The 24,177-nt window shown below is 38.3% G+C and overlaps 1 protein-coding gene across 1 annotated transcript in view; it reads right to left on the bottom strand.

Moving 5' to 3' along the window:
• Positions 1-2,696: 2,696 nt before the first annotated feature.
• The window catches only part of sphkap.L (SPHK1 interactor, AKAP domain containing L homeolog), a 123,526-nt gene continuing 102,045 nt past the window's right edge, over positions 2,697-24,177 (bottom strand). The window contains exons 6-12 of the mRNA XM_041563471.1: positions 22,471-22,726; positions 17,640-21,192; positions 13,310-13,471; positions 11,227-11,316; positions 8,699-8,748; positions 7,321-7,505; positions 2,697-4,180 (exon numbers count right to left, since the gene is read on the bottom strand). Of these exons, the coding sequence (XP_041419405.1) occupies positions 4,037-4,180; positions 7,321-7,505; positions 8,699-8,748; positions 11,227-11,316; positions 13,310-13,471; positions 17,640-21,192; positions 22,471-22,726 (4,440 nt within the window). The 3' untranslated portion in view covers positions 2,697-4,036. The remainder of the gene's footprint in view (positions 4,181-7,320; positions 7,506-8,698; positions 8,749-11,226; positions 11,317-13,309; positions 13,472-17,639; positions 21,193-22,470; positions 22,727-24,177) is intronic.

The raw sequence follows: 24,177 nt of genomic DNA, 5'->3' as shown, positions 1-24,177 counted from the left end.
CCCAGTAGAGCCATGCCAAGGAGTTCTGTTACCCAGTGAAAGGGTGACAATCTCCCCCCCCCCCATCCCACCCAAGCAATTAGTGGTGAGCACAGACCAGTTATAAAGTGAAGGGTCTGGAGAGAAAATGATCTGATCTAATGCCGAACCACTCAAATAGTGTGCTGCTATACAGGCCTCAATAAATATATTTTCAGAAACTCACACCGCAATCCCCATAAAGGTTGTACTCAAGGCAGCTGGTTCTGTTGCCTACCCCTAGTTCTGGCGCTGATGGCAGTAATCAGAAAAAAATTACGTTTCAGGTTAGAGGGAGGAAGAATAGTTGCTTTTTTGCTTATTTTAAAAATCTTTTGCAAATTGTCTACAATGTCTAATTTACTTAAGCAACGAACAAAACACAAGGGAGCCCTGGAATTAACACCTGCCTTGAGGAAATGTTACTACCTCCCTGTTGAATGGTTCACCTAAACATGCAACTGCCTTGCACATAACAGTTTAAAGGGATTCTGTCATGGGAAAACATGTTTTTAACAAAATGCATCAATAGTACTCCTCCAGTAGAATCCTGCATTGAAAACTGTTTTTTAAAAGAGGAAACTGATTTTTTTATATTTAATTTTGAAATCTGACACAGGGCTAGACATGTTGTCAGTTTTCCAGGAGCCCCCAGTCATGTGACTTGTGCTCTGATAAACTTAAGTCACTCTTTACTGCTGTACTGCGAGTTGGAGTGATATCACTTTCCTCCTCCCCCCAGCAGCCTATCAGCAGAACAATGTAAAGGTAACAAGATAACAGCTCCCTGGTAGATATAAGAAATCCAAGTCCCACTGAGACTCCCTCAGTTACATTGAGTAGAAGAAACAGTAATCTGTCAGAAAGCAGTTCCATAGTGCAGCACTGGCTCTTTCTGAAAGCACATGACCAGGTAAAAAGACCTGAGACGGCTGCCTACACACCAATATTACAACTAAAAATAATACATTTATTATTTCAAGAATAACATTTTAAATGGTAGAATGAATAGGGATGCACCGAATCCACTATTTTGGATTCGGCCGAACCCCCGAATCCTTTGTGAAAGATTCGGCCGAATACCGAATCGAATCCAAACCCTAATTTGCATTTGCAAATTAGGGGTGGAAAGGGGAAAAAAATTTACTTCCTTGTTTTGGGACAAAAAGTCATGTGATTTCCCTCCCCACCCCTAATTGCATATGCCAATTAGGATTCGGATTCGGGCAAAAGGATTCGGCCAAATCCGAATCCTGCTGAAAAAGGTTGAATCCTGGCCGAATCCCAAACTGAATCCTGGATTCGGTACATCCCTACAATGTACACAGTGTAATTCAGTAATAAAAATTATACCTTAAAAATAAGACAGAATCCCTTTAACTGTGAAAACTGGTCCTGACGACATAATCGCCAAAGTGCTGGAACTGACACAATTTGCACCCACACTGATGCAATCATAACACCCGAGAATGCAACGTATATATATCAGTTTACCAATGTGAATGCTCATTCCTGGAACCAATGCTGCATTGTGGGTAAACAGACCTTGTTCTGTAAATAAGCCTTTTAATGACATAGTAGCGGATGATGGGACACACATCCATGGAGCTCAATCTTTTGTCTAAGTAGAACCTGCCTTACCTCTAGTTCATCCAGTTGGAAATATTAATGTCTCCATCATATTTATAAGTCTAGGATGAACATGCCTTTAAAATGAGAAAAGATGCCAGTGTAGATGTAGGAGGGATGTGTCCTAAAGCCATTCCTATCTGAAATGTAAGATCAATGTGCTCCTACAGTTGCTGTTCTGGAATACAGCCACAATGTTCCAGTCATGACGGCTGAAATGAAGGACTCAGGTCACTGTGTTCTGGGTATGAAAGGGAAGATGAGCAGATTGTCAGTGCTGAGGTTTCATTTTTAATCTGAGACTTTCCAATCCAAAGGCATAGCAAAGAAGCCAAGGTTACTTCATCCAGTCATTATGCTCAGTAACTGACAATCAACAAATGTATGTAATCTATCTGAGCTGGGGCAGGAATTTGACAGATCTGTTCCAAAAATGTTTTTTGAGTTGTATCAGTGTTATCCTACTGGATCAATTGAGCATAAGATTTGAGGGTAATATTTGTACTGATAGAATCACACTGCAATTCAACGTGGGTTCCTTTTCTGTGACTTAGCTGATCAGTAGGCTGTTAAAGTTCAGAGCTATTGCTGAACTCTAACACTTCATAGAAAGGGTTGGTTCACCTTTCTGTTAACTTTTAGTATGTTATAGAATGGTCAGTTCTAAGCACCTTTTCAATTGGTCTTCATTGTTTATTTTGTATAGTTTTTTAATTATTTGCCATTTCTACTGACTCTTTCCAGCTTTCAAATGGGGGTCACTGACCCTGTCTAAAACACAAATGCTCTGTTATTCAAGCAATTTATTTCTATTGTGACTTTTTAATTACTTATATTACTATTCAGACCCTCCCCTAATTATATGCCAGTCTCTTATTCAAATCATTTGGTTGCTAGGGTAATTTGGAGCCTAGCAACCAGATTGGCGAAATTGCAAATTGGAGAGCTGCTGAATAAAAAGCTAAATAACTCAAAAACCACAAATAATAAAAAATGAAAACCAATTGTAAATTGTCTCAGAATATCACTCTCTATATCATACTAAAAGTTAAGTCAAAGGTTAACAACCCCTTTAAGGTATGAAGATCCAAATTATGGAAATATCTGTTATCCAGAAAACCCATGGTCCCGAGCTTTTTGGATTTCTACTGAAATGAACATTAAACTGTGAAACTTTCTACACTTAAATGCATTTCGCTACCCAGCTAATCTTTTCCTATTATATAGTTCCAAGTAGAGCAACATCATACAACTGCCATGCTGCCCATTGTTTCAGATTCATTTTATTAACAGTGTAAAATCTGCTAATATCTCGAAACCTAGAAAAAAAAATAGTGTTAACTGCAAAAGTGTGGAGAAGAGAGCTCTGAGTAATTTTACATTCATTTAAATTTCCTTTAATAAGCAGATGTGAATTCTGCAGAATCTGCCCCATACTATTTTACTACCCATCAAGTATTCAGCTTTCATGTGAATATTTATAGGCCGTTGCTATATATGCATGATGCACATTTAAGATGGAGGGAAATTAAAATACATTAAAATAAATAAATGATACATTTTTTTACCTTTTTATATGCATTCCTGATAAATTAAATCCCCACTTTCAAACTGCCATTATTTTGAAGAAATAGATACCGGTATATATTTATGACTACTCAAATGCCATGCAGCCTTCAAGGGTTCCCATAACACTGTACATTCATACTGTAATACTTTCATATTGAATAACGACCCACTTACACTGTTTCTTTTGTACCATTAAAGCATTTCAGCCTGATATATACTGTACTATCTGATACTTTCAAATAAGGAATCCTATTTTCCGATATAATATTTTCTCTCACTTTTTTATAAAATATACAATCTTTTGATGTTGGCAAAAATCCTATATCTCCAAAATGCAATTTAATATTTTCTGTGAATGTCTGGTAGATATCTCCGCAGTCCGGAACTGGCTGGTACATTTTCCATCAATTCCACTGTTCAACAAAATATCAAGAAGTGAAGAATGTGTCAAGCACACATTTTAGAGCCAATTAAAATGAAATTTCCCATTACTGTAAAAAAAATAATCACAGTCCACTTAAACACAGCCAATTTAAAGGTGCTCTAATCAATATATACTGTATATACATATATAGGTGTGTGTGTGTGTGTGTGTGTGTGTATGTATGTATATATATATCTATATACACATCTTATTTATATTTATTAGAAAAATATTAATGGTCCACGCCTAGAAAACGTGTTTCTAATACATTCTAAATATACAATCTGGCAATGCTATTTTTGTCGCTGTACACTGTTGCCTGTCTATGGACTGATAAGACAGGCGAGTCTAGAACCTCATGGCTGACACCTGGTTGTTGGAAATTTCTAACATTCCTTATCCACGTTCCAGAAGCCAGTCGAAAAAGCTGGCCGATGTTTTGCTCCCCTGCTTCTGCATCTTGCAATGAAGAATCAAGGCGCTGAAGATGTCCCCCACTTTCCAGGACTTCGATTGAACTAAATGTGTGACTTCAAGGAACTAGATGGGAAAGGGTTTGGGTTAAAGGATATAATTGAGAGAAATGGAGAACCTGTTTATATTACAACCCTCTGTCTCAATGTTAACCATATATAATGTCCAATATATATATATATATATATATATATATATATAAATGTTAGTCATTTGTTCTAAATAAATATTTTTTTATCTTAAGACCTGTGAGTGCGGATTCCTTTGGAGTGTCATGGATGAAGTTATTGTTTCTGCACCCAGGCAGATTAACACCATTTATCGTGAGTGCCGACATCCTGGTGGAATATATATATATATATATATATATATATATATATATATATATATATATATATATATATATATATAATACACAAAAGCCATGAATATCCTGTAAATTATATCCTTATAAACGATGAGTAGTGATGTCATCAGTTATAAAGGTGAGTAGTGATGTAATTTCTGTCACATGACTCACTAAAATTTGTGTATTATAATAAATAAAGTACCCCCAGTTGTAAAATATGAGGATATTAGAAGTTACCTCGGAGTTCCATGACCAGTATAAAAACACTCGCCCTTCGGCCTTGTGTTTTTATATGGTCATGAAACTCCTCGGTAACTTATAATATCCTTATATTTTACAAGAGGGGGTACTTTATTCACTATATAATTGAACAACAATGTCCGCACTCTCAGGTCTTAAAAAGTGAAGAGGTTATTTATTGAAAAGAACTGATGTTTTGGCTGGCACTCTAGCCTTTCTTTCGGTTTTTATTTATTAGCGGTAGCCGAAACGTCAGTTCTTTTCAATAAATAACCTCTTCACTTTTTAAGACCCGAGAGTGCGGACATTGTTGTTCGATTATTCTATATTTTATGACTGCAACCTGGCACTTCAATTTTTTTGTAATGTGAGTAGGGATGGGCGATTTTTTTCGCCTTGTTTTGCTGCGGAAATGACGCCCATAGACTTGTATGGCGCCATGCGGCAACATTTTTTTTTGATGCCTGTAGACTTTAATGGGCGTCGGCGACATTTCGACAGCGGTGAATTTTTGGCGAACCGAAACAGGTCAAATTCACCCATCCCTAAACGTAAGTGCCGGCAAATTTTGATGTGTATAGATATATATATATATATAAATATAAATTAATCATAATAGGTGGAAACTTTGGCTAATCTACATACCAGCATATGCACAAGTTTCATTTAAAGGCAACAGTATCTAAGTTATATGTGAAAGGAGTTATCCAAACTTTTATTTCAGGTGTTCCTATCTGCAAGTTGGTACCTGTAATAAATAAAGTTTATGTACATAGACTAAGCCAATTTTGTTTTGAAAGGTTACATACCTCCCAACATTCTGGAAATAAAAATAGGGACAAAAAAAATTAGCTGCACGTAGCGCAGTTAATTGTTTGCCCATGCCCATTTTTGTGGCCACACACCCCTAATTACCATGTTAAATTTTCAAAATTTGGCAGGTTATGTTTGAGCATATTTCTGTGTTTTTTTCCAGTTATTACAGTTTTGCTAATGAAGATGAATTTCCCTTTAAGCTGTGAATCTAACTTCCAAAAGCCAATTAAGTTAGAAACTTTGTTTCTTTTTCTGGCTGTTCAGTGCAGAGGAAGTCTGGTCTTTCCAGTACAAACGTGGGACTGCATGTCAAAAGAGGGACTGTCCCGCTGAAAATGGGACAGTTGGGAGGTGACAGGACACTCCAGATTAGTATATTTAGTCTTCTTTCTTAGACAAAGATTCCCTGGGATGGTGGTCTCATTAGAGCTATCAAGGACAGACTGGGTCTATATTTACCCCTCAAAAAGTGTTTTAGAACTTTTATAACTTAATTAAAGAAGTTTTGGGGAATATAGACTGGCTGTTGCAAGAGGACTTATAGTAATGTCGTTATAATAAACATATTGCTTCTCAGCTCTAGGAAGTCTATAGAAACAGAAGTTATTGTTGCTGCACATGCGATTCACACAAGTCTTGCATTAGGTGGATTACAAGTATCACCAGCCAGTGTTCTTTTACTCCACTGTTGAACAACGCTTTTGCAGTTCTGCAAACCATGCATTAACTTTTCTATTTCATTAGTGATGTGATTAGTGCAAACCCCTACAGGGTTGACTCTATCTGAGTTTGTTTTGTTTCCTGTGTGCACCATGTTGAAGGCCTTCTCAAGTGCTGTCATTTTCTTACTGGTATAATTGTTTGTTGGGGGTCACAGTATTACAGGGAGCAGTGTTACAGATGGGGTCCTTTTATTACAAGGAGCAATGTTTGTGTGGGTTCACATTGTTACATGGAGCAGAGTTTTAAGGATTTGAATTATTACTTACAACTGGGTTTGGATGGTTCTTGCACCACCTCTTTCTGTCCCAGCCCCAAAAAGATATATATTGTAGAATTGTGTTTACAGTTAACCTCTGATTTGATTGTATTATTGATTTTCATTAAAGGGATACTGTCATGGGAAAAAATTTTTTTTCAAAATGAATCAGTTAATAGTGCTGCTCCAGCAGAATTCTGCACTGAAATCCATTTCTCAAAAGAGAAAACTGATTTTTTTATATTCAATTTTGAAATCTGACATGGGGCTAGACATTTTGTCAATTTCCCAGCTGCCCCTGGTCATGTGACGTGTGCCTGCAATTTAGGAGAGAAATGCTTTCTGGCAGGCTGCTGTTTTTCCTTCTCAATGTAACTGAATGTGTCTCAGTGGGACATGGGTTTTTACTATTGAGTGCTGTTCTCAGATCTACCAGGCAACTGTTATCTTGTGTTAGGGAGCTGTTATCTGGTTACCTTCCCATTGTTCTTTTGTTTGGCTGCTGGGGGGGGGGAAAGGGAGGAGGTGATATCACTCCAACTTGCAGTACAGCAGTAAAGAGTGATTGGAGTTTATCAGAGCACAAGTCACATGACTTGGGGCAGCTGGGAAATTGACAATATGTCTAGCCCCATGTCAGATTTCAAAATTGAATATAAAAAAATCTGTTTGCTCTTTTGAGAAATGGATTTCAGTGTATAATTCTGCTGGAGCAGCACTATTAACTGATTCATTTTGAAAAAAATGTTTTTTCCCATGACAGTATCCCTTTAAGTAACCCTTCAGTCTAGTAATATAACTTTTTATCTTCTTTTTTTTTACCTTTTGGATATTCTGTTCCTGGGATTTCCTGAAGAAGACAGCAGGAATTCCCAGTTCTGAGGCAGCGATCCACTGCAAGGTTGTGTGTAATTCCGACTGAGTGCAGTCTGACTCCAGGTCAATGTTTAGAACAGAGACTTCATGTTGGAAGCTGGCCGTGCCCACCGATAGCCCAGAGGTACATTCTGCCGATCATAAGAACAAGAACAATTAGCAGTTAGAGGTGAGGTAGAAATACAGAGAGTATTTTATGATGATATAATTAATAGCCTGGTGGCGTGTTAGTGTGGTGCTCAGAAGGTACAAAGGGTAATATAATAAAATGTGCAATGTTTTATTCAGGTGATAACCAAGTATATGGTTACATTCAAACAGAAAACCTGCTGATTAGTTGTTTGAAGGTGGAGTTGTTATGATTTATTAGAAATGGAACAAATGTTTATCCTGGTAAGTCATTCTCTTGTCCCTCTGGAACCCAAAAATCTTGTAATCTCAACTGGAGGGTGTTTAAATGACAATAATTTAGTCTGCATCAATAAGTTTAATTAGTACAACTTTATGCAAATAAAGTTCATACTACTTAGATTCATTTGAATTCATTAGACGCAACATGCTGCATATTTTTGTGCTTGATGTGTGTTTAGCAACCGGTAGAATAGAGGTTTGAGTTTGGAACAGAGAAAACCAATATAGCGGGGTTTAAAAAAAAATGCATATAAATGCAAAATTTTTTTTTTTGCACTCAGCATGCATTTGAAAAATACATAAAAAACACCCATGTAAGAGTCTTTGCCCAGAATGCAGCATTTCTTACCATAATTCCAGCATAACTGTGTGTACCTGAAATGTGCTTAAAGATTCTGATGTCATTTCGCTGAAGATTTTCCAAGTAATGATATCATTGTTTCCAAAATTGGCATCAAACTGACATCTTGTTTGATTTTTTAGGATTTTTGTATGTGTTTTGCCACTGGCTGCATTGGGAACGCTGGAGCTACAATCAAAGGGGCACTAGCTCCAGTATTCCCTTGAGTCACTTGCTTGCGATTCATTCAAACAGACTGGTGGGTCAAAATGGAGCCAAAATGTGCAAGTGCAAGAATGGCTTTGGATGCAAGTAAAAACAGTTGCATTCATTTTTGCGAGACAGCAACTGCAGTTGTGGTTGTAAATGAGCCCTTACTAGTGATAGGCGAATTTGGGGTGTTTCGCTTCCCCAAAAAATTTGCAAAACGGCGAATACATTCGCTCATCACTAGCCCTTATGTGTGGGACTGTCTGGTGCCAAGCTGAATGCCCCTTAGGCCAAAAGTAAGTTACAAACAAGGTCATGGAAATATGAGTTAATGTACTAACTGAACTCTGAGCAGTTTCTTACCATCTAGATTGTCCTGCAGATCTTTGGTCAGATGTTTCTCTTCTACATTTCTAGGAGAAATAAACAGAGAGAAAAGAAATGAGAATCTACACACAGTTTTAGCTACTTTAATAACAGACAGGCCAGATTTTCATTGTAACCCACACCTAGCTCCAAATTTCCAACTGTGTCAGGATATCTAATAAATACAAATTAAATGGTGAAACATCTCATTTAAAATACAGTTTAAATTCAGCTTCAGAGGGGTTAATATTATATTTAAAAGGGAACTATCCCCCAAAACAAATATTCAAAATCCTATTTTATCACATTAGTCAAGCAAAATGAACTTTAATTACGCTATAAATTATTTGAATCTTGTTTCCATCAGTCTGGGAATTCATAATTATAGCAAGCAGGAAGGAGCCATTTTGTGAACACTGTTATTAAGACAAGCCTTGCATCATCTCAGAATCTTGTTTGTGCACCAGAATGGGGGACCTGATGTCCATCCCTATACCCTGGCTACACAATTGAATGGTTAAAAGAACTGGGGGATGTGTAAAGAGCAGTGACATCTAAGAAGTGCTGAATGGAAAATGAAAGTAATTGTCTGCCCCACCTCTGTGTCCGAGGCATAGAGGAGTGTCAGGCAGTATTTGATTGACAGCTGAGATTTTTAAATGAGCTTACAACAGCTATGAATGCTTTAATAAAAATAGAAATTGGATTTCATGTTTAATTTAAAAAGGACTTTATTATACAGCTTTGTGTCTCTGGTTGACAGGTCCACTTTAAGAATAATTGCAGAGTGCACACTTGCAAAATTGTCTAAACTGTCATTCTCATCAGACAATTTTTTACTGATGTTGAACTACCGTATATACTCGAGTATAAGCTGGGTTTTTCAGCATCCAAAATGTGCTGAAAAAGTCTACCTCGGCTTATACTCGGGTCAGCGGGCAGTAGCTGAGATTGCAATATCCTACAATGCCCTCTGTTGGTTATATGAAAGAATAACAGTGCACCCTCTGTTGGTTATATGAAAGAATAACAGTGACTGCAATATCACACAGCGCCATCTGTTGGTTATATGAAAGATAACAGTGACTGCAATATCACACAGCACCCTCTGTTGGTTATATGAAAGAATAACAGTGCGGCCTCTGTTGGTTATATGAAAGAATAACAGTGACTGCAATATCATACAGCGCCATCTGTTGGTTATATGAAAGAATAACAGTGCGCCCTCTGTTGGTTATATGAAAGAATAACAGTGACTGCAATATCACACAGCGCCCTCTGTTGGTTATATTAAAGAATAACAGTGACTGCAATATCACACAGCACCCTCTGTTGGTTAGATGAAAGAATAACAGTGTGCCTTCTGTTGGTTATATGAAAGAATAATGGTGACTGCAATATCAAACAGCGCCATCTGTTGGTTATATGAAATAAAAACAGTGTGCCCTCTGTTGGTTATATGAAAGAATAACAGTGCGGCCTCTGTTGGTTATATGAAAGAATAACAGTGACTGCAATATCATACAGCGCCATCTGTTGGTTATATGAAAGAATAACAGTGCGCCCTCTGTTGGTTATATGAAAGAATAACAGTGACTGCAATATCACACAGCGCCCTCTGTTGGTTATATTAAAGAATAACAGTGACTGCAATATCACACAGCACCCTCTGTTGGTTAGATGAAAGGATAACAGTGTGCCTTCTGTTGGTTATATGAAAGAATAACGGTGACTGCAATATCAAACAGCACCCTCTGTTGGTTATATGAAATAAAAACAGTGTGCCCTCTGTTGGTTATATGAAAGAATAACAGTGACTGCAATATCACACAGCGCCATCTGTTGGTTATATGAAAGATTAACAGTGACTGCAATATCACACAGCGCCCTCTGTTGGTTATATGAAAGAATAACAGTGACTGCAATATCACACAGCACCCTCTGTTGGTTATATTAAAGAATAACAGTGCACCCTCTGTTGGTTATATGAAAGATTAACAGTGACTGCAATATCACACAGCGCCCTCTGTTGGTTATATTAAAGAATAACAGTGCGCCCTCTGTTGGTTATATTAAAGAATAACAGTGACTGCAATATCACACAGCGCCCTCTGTTGGTTATATGAAGGATTAACAGTGATGGCAATATCACACAGCACCCTCTGCACATGGTAGTGGGACAGTGGGACAATGCACACAGTAATCCGTTTGGCAATTCTCTGTCACCATCAACTTTGCAAAGAAGTCCGGTTGATCGCTGGGGGGTCGCTTTGGCAGAATGTGCGCTGATGGGAGACAGGGCTGTAGTTGTAGGCTTATACTAGAGTCAATAAGTTTTCCCAGTTTTCGTAGGTAAAATTAGGTACCCCGGCTTATACTCGGGTCGGCTTATACTCGAGTATATACGGTACCTTTTATTTCTGAATGCCTCCATGAGTATTTCATTTAATGCCAGAATTACATATATAACATGCCACCTGCAAACAAACAAGAGGGGGAGAAATGTCCTGCTACTCTATACTCACATGTTAGCGGTAGCAGTGCTTGAAACCACCTCCAGATAGGCTTCCAGGTCCATGGCTCCTGCACTGCTGGCAGTACTGCTGTTACTGTTGCTACCAGCACAACAAAGGAATGGTATCAGAACTTCAGAGAAAAATTAAAAAACATACATTTCTAGATTTTTATCTCTCCAGATGGAAAACATGGATCCATCTGCAAGATAACATTCACAATATTCAAGCAACACAGATAATACACACCTTTGCATGTAGGTTCCATTATACATAAACCCATAGACCATCCCTATCCTGCTAGCAATGTGGCTCCATTGTTATTGTGACTGGTGCAAAGCGTGACACTTTGCCCTGCTTTTTGGTCTCTAGATTGGAGCACACAGTGTTGATGGGTGTTTGCATCATGGGTATTCCCTGGAACAGCTCTTTGCTTGGGTGTGTGTGTGTGTGTGCGGAGTATGAGAAAAACTAAGTTGCTGGAGAGCCATGCACTTGCTGCCTGCCTATAAAGTTAGTTAAGTACAAGGGTTTCTTGTGTTGAATCTGGCACAAAATGTAAAGTGGAGGTTGCACCTCTGACAGCTACAGGCACAAGGGCTCCATAAATGGACCTTAATGGATGCTATTTGATATGATAAAAATTCATTCCAAAATCATGCATTGTGGTTAATGTCACAGTTCCTAAATACCTAAGAACAAAACATAGTAATCCTAAATCTCTGACTCACCTTAACTTCAAAGCCAAGAAGTTAACCAAATCACATCTTCAATTTAGACACATCGGGGTAAATTTTTCGAAGAGTGAAGTTCCACCACTAGAGTGAAATTCCGCAGCTCACAATTCATTTGTATGGGATTTTGAAAGGCATATTTATCAATGGGTGAAAGTGAAAGTTCACCCTTTGATAAATACGCCTTTAAAAATCCCATAGAAATGAATGGAAAGTGGCGGAATTTCACTCTAGTGGCGGAACTTCACTATTAACTTCACTCTTTGATAAATATACCCCATCATTTCAATGTAGATATTTACCACTGTACTCTAGGGAGTTATTTAAATTTTATTTGAGTTTTTAAAAAAAATGTAATTCGATTTTTGAGACTCATCATACTCTGGCCCTTTAAGAATTTGAATTAGACTATTTGCCACCTAAAACCTGCCGAATTGCTGTTTAAGTCAATGGGAGAAGTCCAGGGACCAATTTTGAGTTGTTTGCAGCCTTCCTGACATTCAAGTTTTTTTCGGAGAAAAAACTCGAATCGAGTTTTTAAAGTTTGAAGTTTTTGGGTTGATTCAATTCATCTGAGTTTAAATAATTAGATTTTTTTAATAAATTTCAATTGGTCGAATTTTATGCAAGAATCACCTATCACTCATTGCGATTCTCATTGCTGTCAGAGGGAAGAAGCCCATGGGTATCTCCACACAGCATTCTGATTACTGTGGTGCATTAATAAGTAGCAGAGCTGAATGGACAAAATGCTTGAAATCCCCCACCCATGAGGGTGTCAATGTCTCTTACCATGAGTCTTTCTGTTCAAAGGCCAGGTTCCAAGAGCAACCAAACAGGAATTAATTGTTGTCAGTCTGCTACAAGTGATTGAGACTTTAGTTCTCATTTAATACAAGGGTGCTATATAAAATTGTAGTTGATAGCATGTATCAAGGATGTTTGTCACTGTGCATCCCCACCTTATATGAGATATGTATTGTTTGCAATAACAATTGTCCCCTTTTCACTGCATTTAGCTTCTTTCCCTTAAGGTAAAGACCCTCTGGGAATCATGAGACCGTCCAACTCTAGCTTTGATGTGGGGAAATGCAGAGACCCAAACTGCATGGCAGATTTGACTGCTCAAACATATTCTGATCCCCATGTGAAAGGAGTCAATGGTCAGGGGCAAACCAACAGGCAGAATTTCAGGTTTTGAGATTTCCATTGAAACTCGATTTTGCTGGCCCAAATTTTACAGTAGAACCCTTCTGCTTTTCTCCATTTCTTACGCTCTTTATCTTCCCCATATTGTGATCTGGAAAGTCTTGAATACACTGCTGCCCTCTCACATACTACCCCCTGCTCTGTCCACTCACCTCATGGAGCGCTCACTCAGCTGCAGGAAGCTACTGGTGTCCTCTGGATTTTCCTCCTCATTGGCCAGTTGTGACCAGCTGCCAGTACTGTCCTCACTGCTACTTGCAGGAGTAGGGGGCTCAGGATTGTTTTTTCCCTGCCTGGTTCTCCTCTGCACATCACTGCTTTAAATGAAAAACCAATTATGATTCCAATACAAAGAAGCTGCTATTAGTCCAACATATTCCAATTATGCTATACATATCTATCAGAGGTTCCTTGTACTCTACACTATATTGCTTTTCCCTTTACATATTCCTTTTCATTGTAGTAGATTTGCATTAAAAAGCAATCCCTTCAGACAACTAGACATTTTCGAAAGTAGAAATATATACTGAATAATGTTGGCTGATTTTTGTCAGGGAAAATCAAGTTAACATGGCCATGCATGGCCCAATATTAGCTGCTAATTCAGGCCCTCCAGACTGTGTCAGTAGCCTATTGGCTTATATATGGGGGTCCAACCGACAGCCTGCATAATAATGGCACATATTATACAATACAATTCTGAATTCATCTCCTCCCTTATCTTCCCTTTTTATGCTGCTTAATGAATATACAATACATGTCAGTATTTTCCCCTGTAAGCAAGGAACATTGTCAAAAAACCTTTGTAATTTGATAGAAGTGTTGGTATTGAGAAAAGAAGAGCTTTTAAAGCATTCAAGTTATCTGGGACAGCTGAAACGTTTATCACGTACAAGGAGGCCAATACATCTTACAAAAAAGCTGTCAGACAAGCTAAAATTGAGATGTAATAGGGTATTGCAGCAAGCAGTAAATATTAAAAAAATGCAGAAAGAAGGTGTGGGACGCTTAATATCAGAGGCGGGTCAATTGGTTGATGAGAACAGAGAAAAAGCAGAGATTCTGAACTGTTATTTTTCATCTTTCTACACAAACGAGTACGGTAACCATCTAATGAAGGTTTCCTTTGTAACAGTCCAAATGCTTCTTGTAGCACCCCTAGGTAGGCCGAATTGGCAGTACCCAATTGTCTATGAATTTTCTGTATAGCATTGCGTTGTTATGATTATGGACTGTTTTTCATATGGACTATGTTCACAAGCACTTGGAATGATCTGTTCACAGGGTGGGGCAAATGCTTGGTACAGAGATTGGTACAGATGGATTGGTAGAGAGAATTACTAACATGATGGACATTGTGGATTAATTTGAGATTTAATAGGGATGTAACCCAGAGAGATTGTAAGATATGGTTTTAATAAAGATAATTTTAAGATGGAACACAGTTGTAAAAAAATTAACAATTTTCATCTGTCATATGCAGCAGGCCTTATTTACTAAGACAAGTGCAGGATTCCAAATGCACCCTGGCACACTTACAATTATGCCCAATTTATAAAATAAGTGTGCATGGGTTCAATGGGCAAAGGGAGCTCTGTACTTTACAAATGGTCTGTGGCAAGAATAAATTATAAGGCTCACTTGCCACCTTTCATGTACAGCAGCACAACGTGCCTTGTTCATATTAATAGATACAATGGGCACATTGGCACTAGGCCAATGGCAAGACAGTATAAGCACAAGCAGTTAACAAGTTACATTTCATGAGTGTGCCTTAGTAAATGAGGCCTAGCATTTGAAGCAATACTGTACTGATGAAGAAAATAAGAAAATACACCAAAGTACAGCAAGAAGAAATCTATGCTGAGTTCAGTGATACCCAGGTCATATTTTTCTCTGGCCACCAAAGGGAGCAAATCAAAAGTAGTTAAAAACATTGATCTATCAAGAAAAGGGGTTTATAATGGTTTTTTAACTCTATTTTAACCTGCCTAACTGCCAGTTGATCTAGAGGAAGGCAAAAAATCCCATCTGAAGCCTCTCAAATATGCCTCAGAGGTGGAAATTCCTTCCTGACTCCAAGATGACAATGGGACCAGTCCCTGGATCAACTTGTACTATGAGCTATCTTCCATAACCCTGTATTCCGTCACTTGCTAAAAAGCCATCCAACCCCTTCTTAAAGCTATCTTATATATCAGCCAGCCCCTTCTTAAAGCTATCTAATGTATCAGCCAACCCCTTCTTAAAGCTATCTAATGTATTAGCCAGCCCCTTCTTAAAGCTATCTAATGTATCAGCCAACCCTTCTTAAAGCTATCTAATGTATCAGCCAACCCCTTCTTAAAGCTATCTAATGTATCAGCCAACCCCTTCTTAAAGCTATCTAATGTATCAGCCAACCCCTTCTTAAAGCTATCTAATGTATTAGCCAACCCATTCTTAAAGCTATCTAATGTATCAGCCAACCCCTTCTTAAAGCTATCTAATGTATCAGCCAACCCCTTCTTAAAGCTATCTAATGTATTAGCCAGCCCCTTCTTAAAGCTATATAATGTATCAGCCAACCCTTCTTAAAGCTATCTAATGTATCAGCCAACCCCTTCTTAAAGCTATCTAATGTATCAGCCAACCCCTTCTTAAAGCTATCTAATGTATCAGCCAACCCCTTCTTAAAGCTATCTAATGTATTAGCCAACCCATTCTTAAAGCTATCTAATGTATCAGCCAACCCCTTCTTAAAGCTATCTAATGTATCAGCCAACCCCTTCTTAAAACTATCTAATGTATCAGCCAACCCCTTCTTAAAGCTATCTAATGTATCAGCCAACCCCTTCTTAAAGCTATCTAATGTATTAGCCAACCCCTTCTTAAAACTATCTAATGTATCAGCCAACCCCTTCTTAAAGCTATCTAATGTATCAGCCAATGCCTTCTTAAAGCTATCTAATGTATCAGCCAACCCCTTCTTAAAGCTATCTAATGTATCAGCCAACCCATTCTTAAAGCTATCTAATGTATCAGCCAACCCCTTCTTAAAGCTATCTAATGTATCAGCCAACCCCTTCTTAAAGCTATCTAATGTATCAGCCAACCCCTTCTTAAAGTTATCTAATGTATCAGCCAACCCCTTCTTAAAGCTATCTAATGTATCAGACAACCCCTTCTTAAAGCTATCTAATGTATCAACCAACCCCTTCTTAAAGCTATCTAATGAATTAGCCAACCCCTTCTTAAAGCTATCTAATGTATCAGCCAACCCCTTCTTAAAGCTATCTAATGTATCAGCCAACCCCTTCTTAAAGCTATCTTATGTATCAGCCAACCCCTTCTTAAAGCTATCTAATGTATCAGCCAACCCCTTCTTAAAGCTATCTAATCTATCAGCCAACCCCTTCTTAAAGCTATCTAATGTATCAGTCTGTACGACTGATTCAGGGAGAGAATTCCACAGCTTCACATAATTCACTGAAAAAAACCCTTTTCCGGTTATTTAATATGACTATGACATATGAAATGAATATGACAGCATATAGACAAGTGCCAGGAATGCAGGCCTGCTAAGGCCTTGTGTAACATCATACACACAGCAACCAAATCTTATATTAATAACCCAGTTTTCAAGGTACTACAAGTTAATATCTAATAGGACTAATGCACTTGTCTGTGCCACGCTACCTCGAAACCCACACAAACTATCACTATATGATATATGAATTTTGGCAACCCAACTTCTCTGTAAAACTTATCTTATAACAATATATCTTCCTTTTTCGTAATTTAAATACCAGAAAATTTAGACTTGCCTTGAGGATGATTTTGTAGAACGTGGCCTGTGTGACCTCAGGTTCTTAGAGGCAAAACATTTCCTTAGTATATATTTTCTGGCTAGTTTTCTGTCATAACTTGGCTTTTCAGGTAAGTAATTTTAATAATATGGAACCCCATACATAAAATGATTGCTACTCTTATTACTATTATTATTAAGTTGTACAACATGCAATAACGAGGGTCATATCTATCCAGATAAAAATCTTTCCATACTTGAGCATGACATATATGTATGTGCTAGAGCATTAAGGGGCACAAAAATCACTAGCGTCCAGGGTCTGGCTGAACTTTACACCTAGGTGCAGAGAATAGAGCCAGTGGGCAAGGCAGCTTTGGCCTTACTACATACCAGAGTAGGCAGTTGGTGGTTCCCTAATTCCTTCTTTCCATTTAGTTGCTCCCTGTCATCCCATTTTTAGAGAGGACATTCATTTAAAGATTGTTGAACACACACACATTTAAAGAACTTAAAGTATTGACTACAATGATCCAAATGGTACTTATGCTCAACTAAATAGTTTTTAAGTGCACTTTTCACAAAATGTAGATTAGGCTAAAAAGCATTTCAATCACATAAATGTTACTCTTTAAACATTTACACTTTTGTCACAGCAATGGCTGTTCTTTTAATGTCAGACAGTGAATTTGTACCTGACTTCTGCTGAGAATACATTTCTTTCTCCTTCTTGTTTTGAACACTTGGAATCTTCTGAAAAGGTCAAATCCAGAATGTTTCCTTTATCCTCTACCTCTGTCTCATCCCTTTGTTCTGTTTCAATCTGTATAAGTGGTACATCCCTGGGGCCAAAACATAAACCAGGCTGGTGAGCAGTCAGAGATTTCTTTGTCATTACTTTTTCGCTCTCAAAGTCGTGTCTGTCTCCATCTTTGTGATGACCTTGGCTTATACTCCTATAATTTAAGCCTCCTTTATTTGAGTCATCTAGGGAATCCTGCTGTGAAACCAGGAGACATCTACCACTTTGTACAATATCAGCAGCTAGTTTGTTAGCATAATTGTCCACATGGGCTGGGGAACCGTTTGGAGATAAATCTAAATCACTGTCCTCTGTGTTGTCTACTATGATCTTGTTCTTGCGCATTAGGTCCTCAATAGAGCTGGACCATGTTTCATGAATTAACATATCTGTGACTTGGTCAGTCTGGCAACTTTGGTACAGGCAAGAGTCTGATTTGCAAAGGTTGATAGAGGACATAGAATTGACAGGCTGCAGATAGAGAAAATCTTGTGAGCCACTTCTTGCAAACCCATCCAAAGAATTTGCTTTGACTGGAGTGTTCACAGTCAAACGGGCGCTTGAAGATCGATTACAGGGCATTGAAGACTGACGAAAGCAGAACGGAGTGCGGGGTGATGGAGGTCGTAAACTGCTTGTCCATGCTGCAGTGTTTCTGTTGGATATTTCTTTATTTTCTTTGTCTATTTCCTTCAGCATATACCGGTAGAACTCTTCTGTTATGCTCTCTGTGCTTGATTGCTTAGACAGACAACTAGTTTTCACATTCAAGTGATTGTTTCTCTTTGAGACTTGCTGTAATGCAGAATTCAGGATGTTAGCTGCATTTTTCCCAGCATAATAATCTAATAGCAGTTCAAACTCCCTGCCCTCATTTTCCATTTGGTTAACCATAAACCTAGAGAACTCATCAGTGATGCTTTCACAGCTGGACTGCTTTGACACTGAACTTGTCCTGCTGAATGGCAGCCCTAAAATGCTACTTGGATCCAAAGTGTTGGGGAGGCTTTTAGCATTTGAGTCTTCCTCAGGAATGCTTTCATAACTCGATGCTTTACCCCTGCTCCATCTGTCACATTGTAACCTGTTGCGTGACACGTTTTGTCCTTGCCAAAGAGTGTCTGCCACAGATGACTCGGTTAGATTCATAATTTTTGAAGCCACTTCATTGGCAAAAGCATTGGCAGCATCAGAAGCATCCTCAAGGTTGATGGACTCATCCACTACTCTGTTCATAAGCCTTTCCTTTAGCTCTGGGTGCTCATCTGTTTTCTTTTTAATTTCACTAAGGCGAGGTGGCCTGTGTCTCCTTACTACAGATCCACCAGAGGATGTGTCTTTTTTTCTTTTCACAGCTCGACATGGTGGGATGAGGCATTCACTACCTTTTGCCCAGGCACAAAACCATGGCTGCTTCCCATGGGAATTTTCTAGGCAAATTGCTGCAATTTCAGTGGCCATAGAAACAACTGTTTCTGCTAAATCATCTGCAAAGTCTGTTAAACAGTAATTGGTGGCTGAATGTTTCACTGAAATCAAAGTGTGTGATGGATGTAGCATGTAATTAATTGGGGGACTTGAGTTTGAAGAAAAGTCCTTTAATAAACTGGGCTCAGAATTAAGTTTTTCCTGGCTTCCAAAATGTATCACTCCTTCCATTGATCCATTATCTTGGCTGGAGTGCTTGATTTCTTCTGCATTAATGTTGATTTCTTTGGATAAGAAGGCTCTGTGCTCATTGTGATGGCGTCTGTACATCTGCCTTTTCATATATGGTTTATTAGATGACATTTGCAATAGCAGATTTGCTTGGCCATTGTTTCTATTGAATGGTTCTGCTGGTGTATCAGCTTCAGTGGTCTCATATTGGGGAAGTTTTTGTTCCAAATGCTCATGTTTTAAATCAGAGCTGTTCTTGCAAAGCTGGTGTTGCCTGGTCCTATTCATAAGGTCCTCTGACTTTTGAACTACTGTGATATCATCTATCAATTCATGACTTTGACTCTCCTCTATCTGTGAATTCTCATCCTTAAGGTCAAAAGGCAGGTCACCTGATAGTACCAAGTCGCCCATCTTTTTGCAGGTGAAATGCATCACATTGAAAAGTAGTTCTGTTGCTGCTGCAACAAAAGCACCTTGTGTCCTAGGTTTGCCCTTGCCATCATTACTATGTAGCCTCTGTGTAGCTTTCTCAGCAGAATATCTCAGGATTGAATCAGACAAGTTATGAGCCAGATCATCATTAACAACATCCTCTACATGTGTCAGTTTGGAAGAGTTTACACTACTCAAAATGCTTTCATTCAAAGAATCTATATACTCTCCAATATTCCTATAGGTGCAAGGACTTGTCAATACCATAGAGGCTTCTCTAAGCAAAACCTTTGCAATGTTGTCTTTAAGTGTTTCCAAGCTGCTTCCCAATGTAATGCTGCAATGCAGAGTAACAGCTGTGGAGGCATCAGCAGCTGCCAGAAGTCCACTGGCCGCGGTGGGATAAGAGATCTGTTTTTGTTCTCCAAGGCCACAGACTGCTACTGCACTTGCCACCTGAGTCATTTCACACAGTGCAGATGGAACAGAATACTCAGGCCCCAAACCGATGCCTGAAAGTCCTACTCTGTCACTTTGCTGCTCATCTGAGTTTTTATCTAAATCCATGTGTCCCTCGTGTTCTATCTTTATTTTCTTAGCAGTTTGAGGGCTTGTGATGGTTCCAATTACTGATGCAGCACAAGCTAAGGCCATTTCTAAAGTGTTTTTTGTGGAAACAACAGAACCATTATCATCTGTGCACTTTACAGAAACATTCGTAGGACTTTCCTGCTCCAACCAGTGAGATTCATCTGTCCACTCTGTTAGGTTTTCATAGCTGTCTGGGCTTTGTACTATCACAATTTTAGGGAGTTCATTCCACGAACGAGAAGCTAGCGGAGCATCTTGTTTGGTGAAGTTTCCAGAAGGCAAAGTGTCTCTAGCTGAAATAGAAACAGCTGCATCCTTGGTGAAAGAAGTTTCTGGCTGTGATAGTCTAATAAATGCATCTTGTAACACACATTCGGCAAGGTTGGTTGCATACTGGCCAGTGGTGGCAGGTTCACCGAAACGGTCAGAAGTACACACCTCTGTGTAATCATTGTTTTCATTTTCAGCCTGCTTCTTGCATATGTCCACTTTGCACTGGTCATGGAGGCAATGTCTTTTTACATGTCTGCGTCCTTCATGAGTATCTACAACCGAAGACATTCTCCTTACATTCGATGCAAGTTTTCTCTCTACTCCATCCAGAAAAAGTTCCCCAAGTAGCTCCTCTCCTTGTATTTGTTTTGAATACAAAGTCTCAGTAGCAGGCTGTATGTGGTCTTCTAATTTAGAATGGGACTCTTTGCTATGTATGCCGTGAAAGCTTGCTTTTTGTCTTATGTTCTTGATGTCATCAGGAGATTCTGTGATGCATTATAAGAAAAACAAAAAAACTATTACTTTTTTCTGTCATGTTCAAGGACATCAATACATAAAGTCATGCGAAGATGCATAAATGGAGAACTAGCAGGATGCATGGTTTATAATTAATAGCATTGTGGGAGATGGGATTGGCCAGTGCAGATGAGATTTGATTGACATTAGGAACTTCGTATCACTATTAAATCACAACAGTGATCACTATGCTATTTTGAGGGTAGATCAAAAGCATTACATATAATAAATGAATTAAACATAATTAGTGATGAGCGAATATGTCCCAAAATTTGTGAAACTGCAAAAAAATTAGCGAAACTGCGAAAAATTTGTGAACCGCATTGAAGTAACTGGATGTTTTTATGAGCAATATTTTTTGCGTGCACAACAATTTTTTTACTCAAAATGCATTAAAGTGAATGGGCGTTTTTTCTTGTGGAGACTTTTTTGTCCAAATGCACTAGTCAATGAGCATTTTTTCTTATGGGTATTTTTTCTCAACAAATTTTTCCATGGTGTATCTTTCGCGAAAAAATTCGCACATGGCAAAATTTGGAATTTCGCCACAAATCCATGGCTGGCGAATAAATTTGCTCATCACTACTTGTCATTTATGTCAGTACTTGTGTAACATTTTATAAATGAAGTTTTTATTTAACCAGAGTAAAGGGGTAGGGGGTTGGAAGGTTTAGGGAAAAAAGAGGGGGAAAAGTTGAGCTTATCAAGTCCCTAATGTTGTATCTCATAAGGTATGCAGTAGGCCCTGTCTATATAACCAGACAGCATTCTAAATTTTCTTTTTCATATTTAATTCTTACATTTCAAGAATCATTCACCAAATATTATAATCGACGTTTCGGCTCCCCTCTAGAGCCTTTCTCAAGATCTTGAGAAAGGCTCTAGAGGGGAGCCGAAACGTCGATTATTATGCCATAAAGAATAAAGAATTTGAATATATACAAGTCCCTGGAGTGCGCTACCAATTTTTCTCGTTTCTACATTTTCAATCCCAGGAGCAGCACCCAGGCGGATGATTAATGAGCTAATTGGAGGAGTGCGGATCTGTTTGGTTGGTATATATATATATGTGTATATATATATATATATATTTACATAGACAAAGCTGCTTGCCTATATTTCAGGTTACAAGTTACATCTGCAAAAATGAATTCTCATAAGGAAAATAAAGGAAGACTGAGCATTTAACTTCGTTAAATGGATGTTCCCTATACCCTGCTAAATATATCACTGGATTTGTAGCTCACCTCCCCTGCAGTTCTCCCCATCGCTCTCATCGTCCAGCTGCTCAGAGGCAGTCAGGAAATCTTCCTCAATGGAGGACACCGAGCAGTTAGTATCATCCTCAGCTTGCAAGGGGGAGCTGTCATGATGCAGTGTATTCTCTTGTGCCAGCTCCAAGCCAAGAAGAAATTTATTCAGTTCCAAGAGGATGCAGGAAGGACTACTTTTCCCAAGGGCCCTTGTGTATTGTAGAAGACAGATCTCTGTTGGCCAAGATACCTAAATGATCATACAGAATCATTAGAAACATCATTGGAAAGGGGACTGCCAGGCACAGCTTTATCATCACAGCTTGTAAAGATGCAAACAGAATAGTAATGCAACACTTTTACAGAAAAAAAGAAACTTTATGTTTTCCTTCAGGAACTTCCATGGCAATAATATAGCTAAATGGGATCATTAATTCTCTAGCAGAGACTTAGAAATGTAGGGCAAAGAAAGTAACAATTTTATACATTTCCTACCCACAAATCATACACCCAATTCCCCATTCACTAACTGAGTCTTACATTTTCATTTTGTATTTCTGAGTTATGCACTATTCACACAACCTTTACGTGGAACCCTTTTTCCTATCATCATAAGGAACATCATGTGCAGCTGGGAAAGATGCCCTATGAAATCATTGCGCTTCTAGACATTCCAGAAAATGCAATAGTGCTATAGTAAACTTACTGACGGAGACAACCCCTTGTTTTATCCACAGAGGGGCAACAGAATTTCCAGGATTTATTATGGTATTCACTGTGAAAACCTGTTACTTGACTATTGACCACATCCTTAGAGCATTAAATATATTGAAGTCTAAAAATCCATGCAAGTGTTGTTCCATCCTACTAGGCACACAGCCCAAGAACATTTTATTAGATTGTTCACTAGATCAGGCTTATTATAAATATTTGTGCATCACCATAACATGTGGAACTGATTTTCATCAGACTCCACTCCCAACATTCATATAGAGATGAATTTAATTGATTTATGTCATTCTCTCAAAGGATACCGGTAAGTAAAACTTAAAATAAACAATATAAATTGGCTCAGGATGTTTTTTAAGCACTTTTGCAAATTTGAATAGTTTTTTTCTGTTTCAGAGCTGTACAGGTTTTAGTGGTTGTTTTTATTAACAGCGCCACCTGCTGTTCAATTCCTGTAATTGTACAGTCAAAGACACCTTTAGAAGGGAAACAGAGAAGTGTTCTGATGTTGATCTGCTCAGGATGGACATAGGGATCTGAGACTTTCGATCTCTTTACTGAGCAGAACAAAATTAGGACACTTCTATGTTTAAATATTAGAAAGAAAGAAACCAAAGATCCAACTAGCAGCACTCAGTTCAATAAATTGACAACCTTCAGGATTTTTTCAATACCATTTACTATCACGATCATGCAAACAAAACCTTAATTCATTAATAATTCATAATATTTATTAATACATTTTAATATAAAACACCATGTATGATCAATGCTGGACCTGCAGGGTGGCCACCCAATGCTTCCCATAGAAAAGTTTGTCCCTGAGCTCATTAAATGGAGTTATAGTTCACTTGGGAGTTATTGTTCACTTGTGAATTTAGACACCTCTGTGTTTTCCTACTGAGGGTATAGCTCTTTGGCTGTTTGGTAATTTTGCTAGAGGCAATATGTTTGTTTAAACAAACATATTCC

The sequence above is a fragment of the Xenopus laevis genome, chromosome 5L (genome assembly GCF_017654675.1).
Source record: "Xenopus laevis strain J_2021 chromosome 5L, Xenopus_laevis_v10.1, whole genome shotgun sequence".
Lineage (NCBI taxonomy): Eukaryota > Metazoa > Chordata > Amphibia > Anura > Pipidae > Xenopus > Xenopus laevis.
Note: the sequence above shows the minus strand (reverse complement) of the source record. Positions and strands in the feature narration are given on the sequence as shown.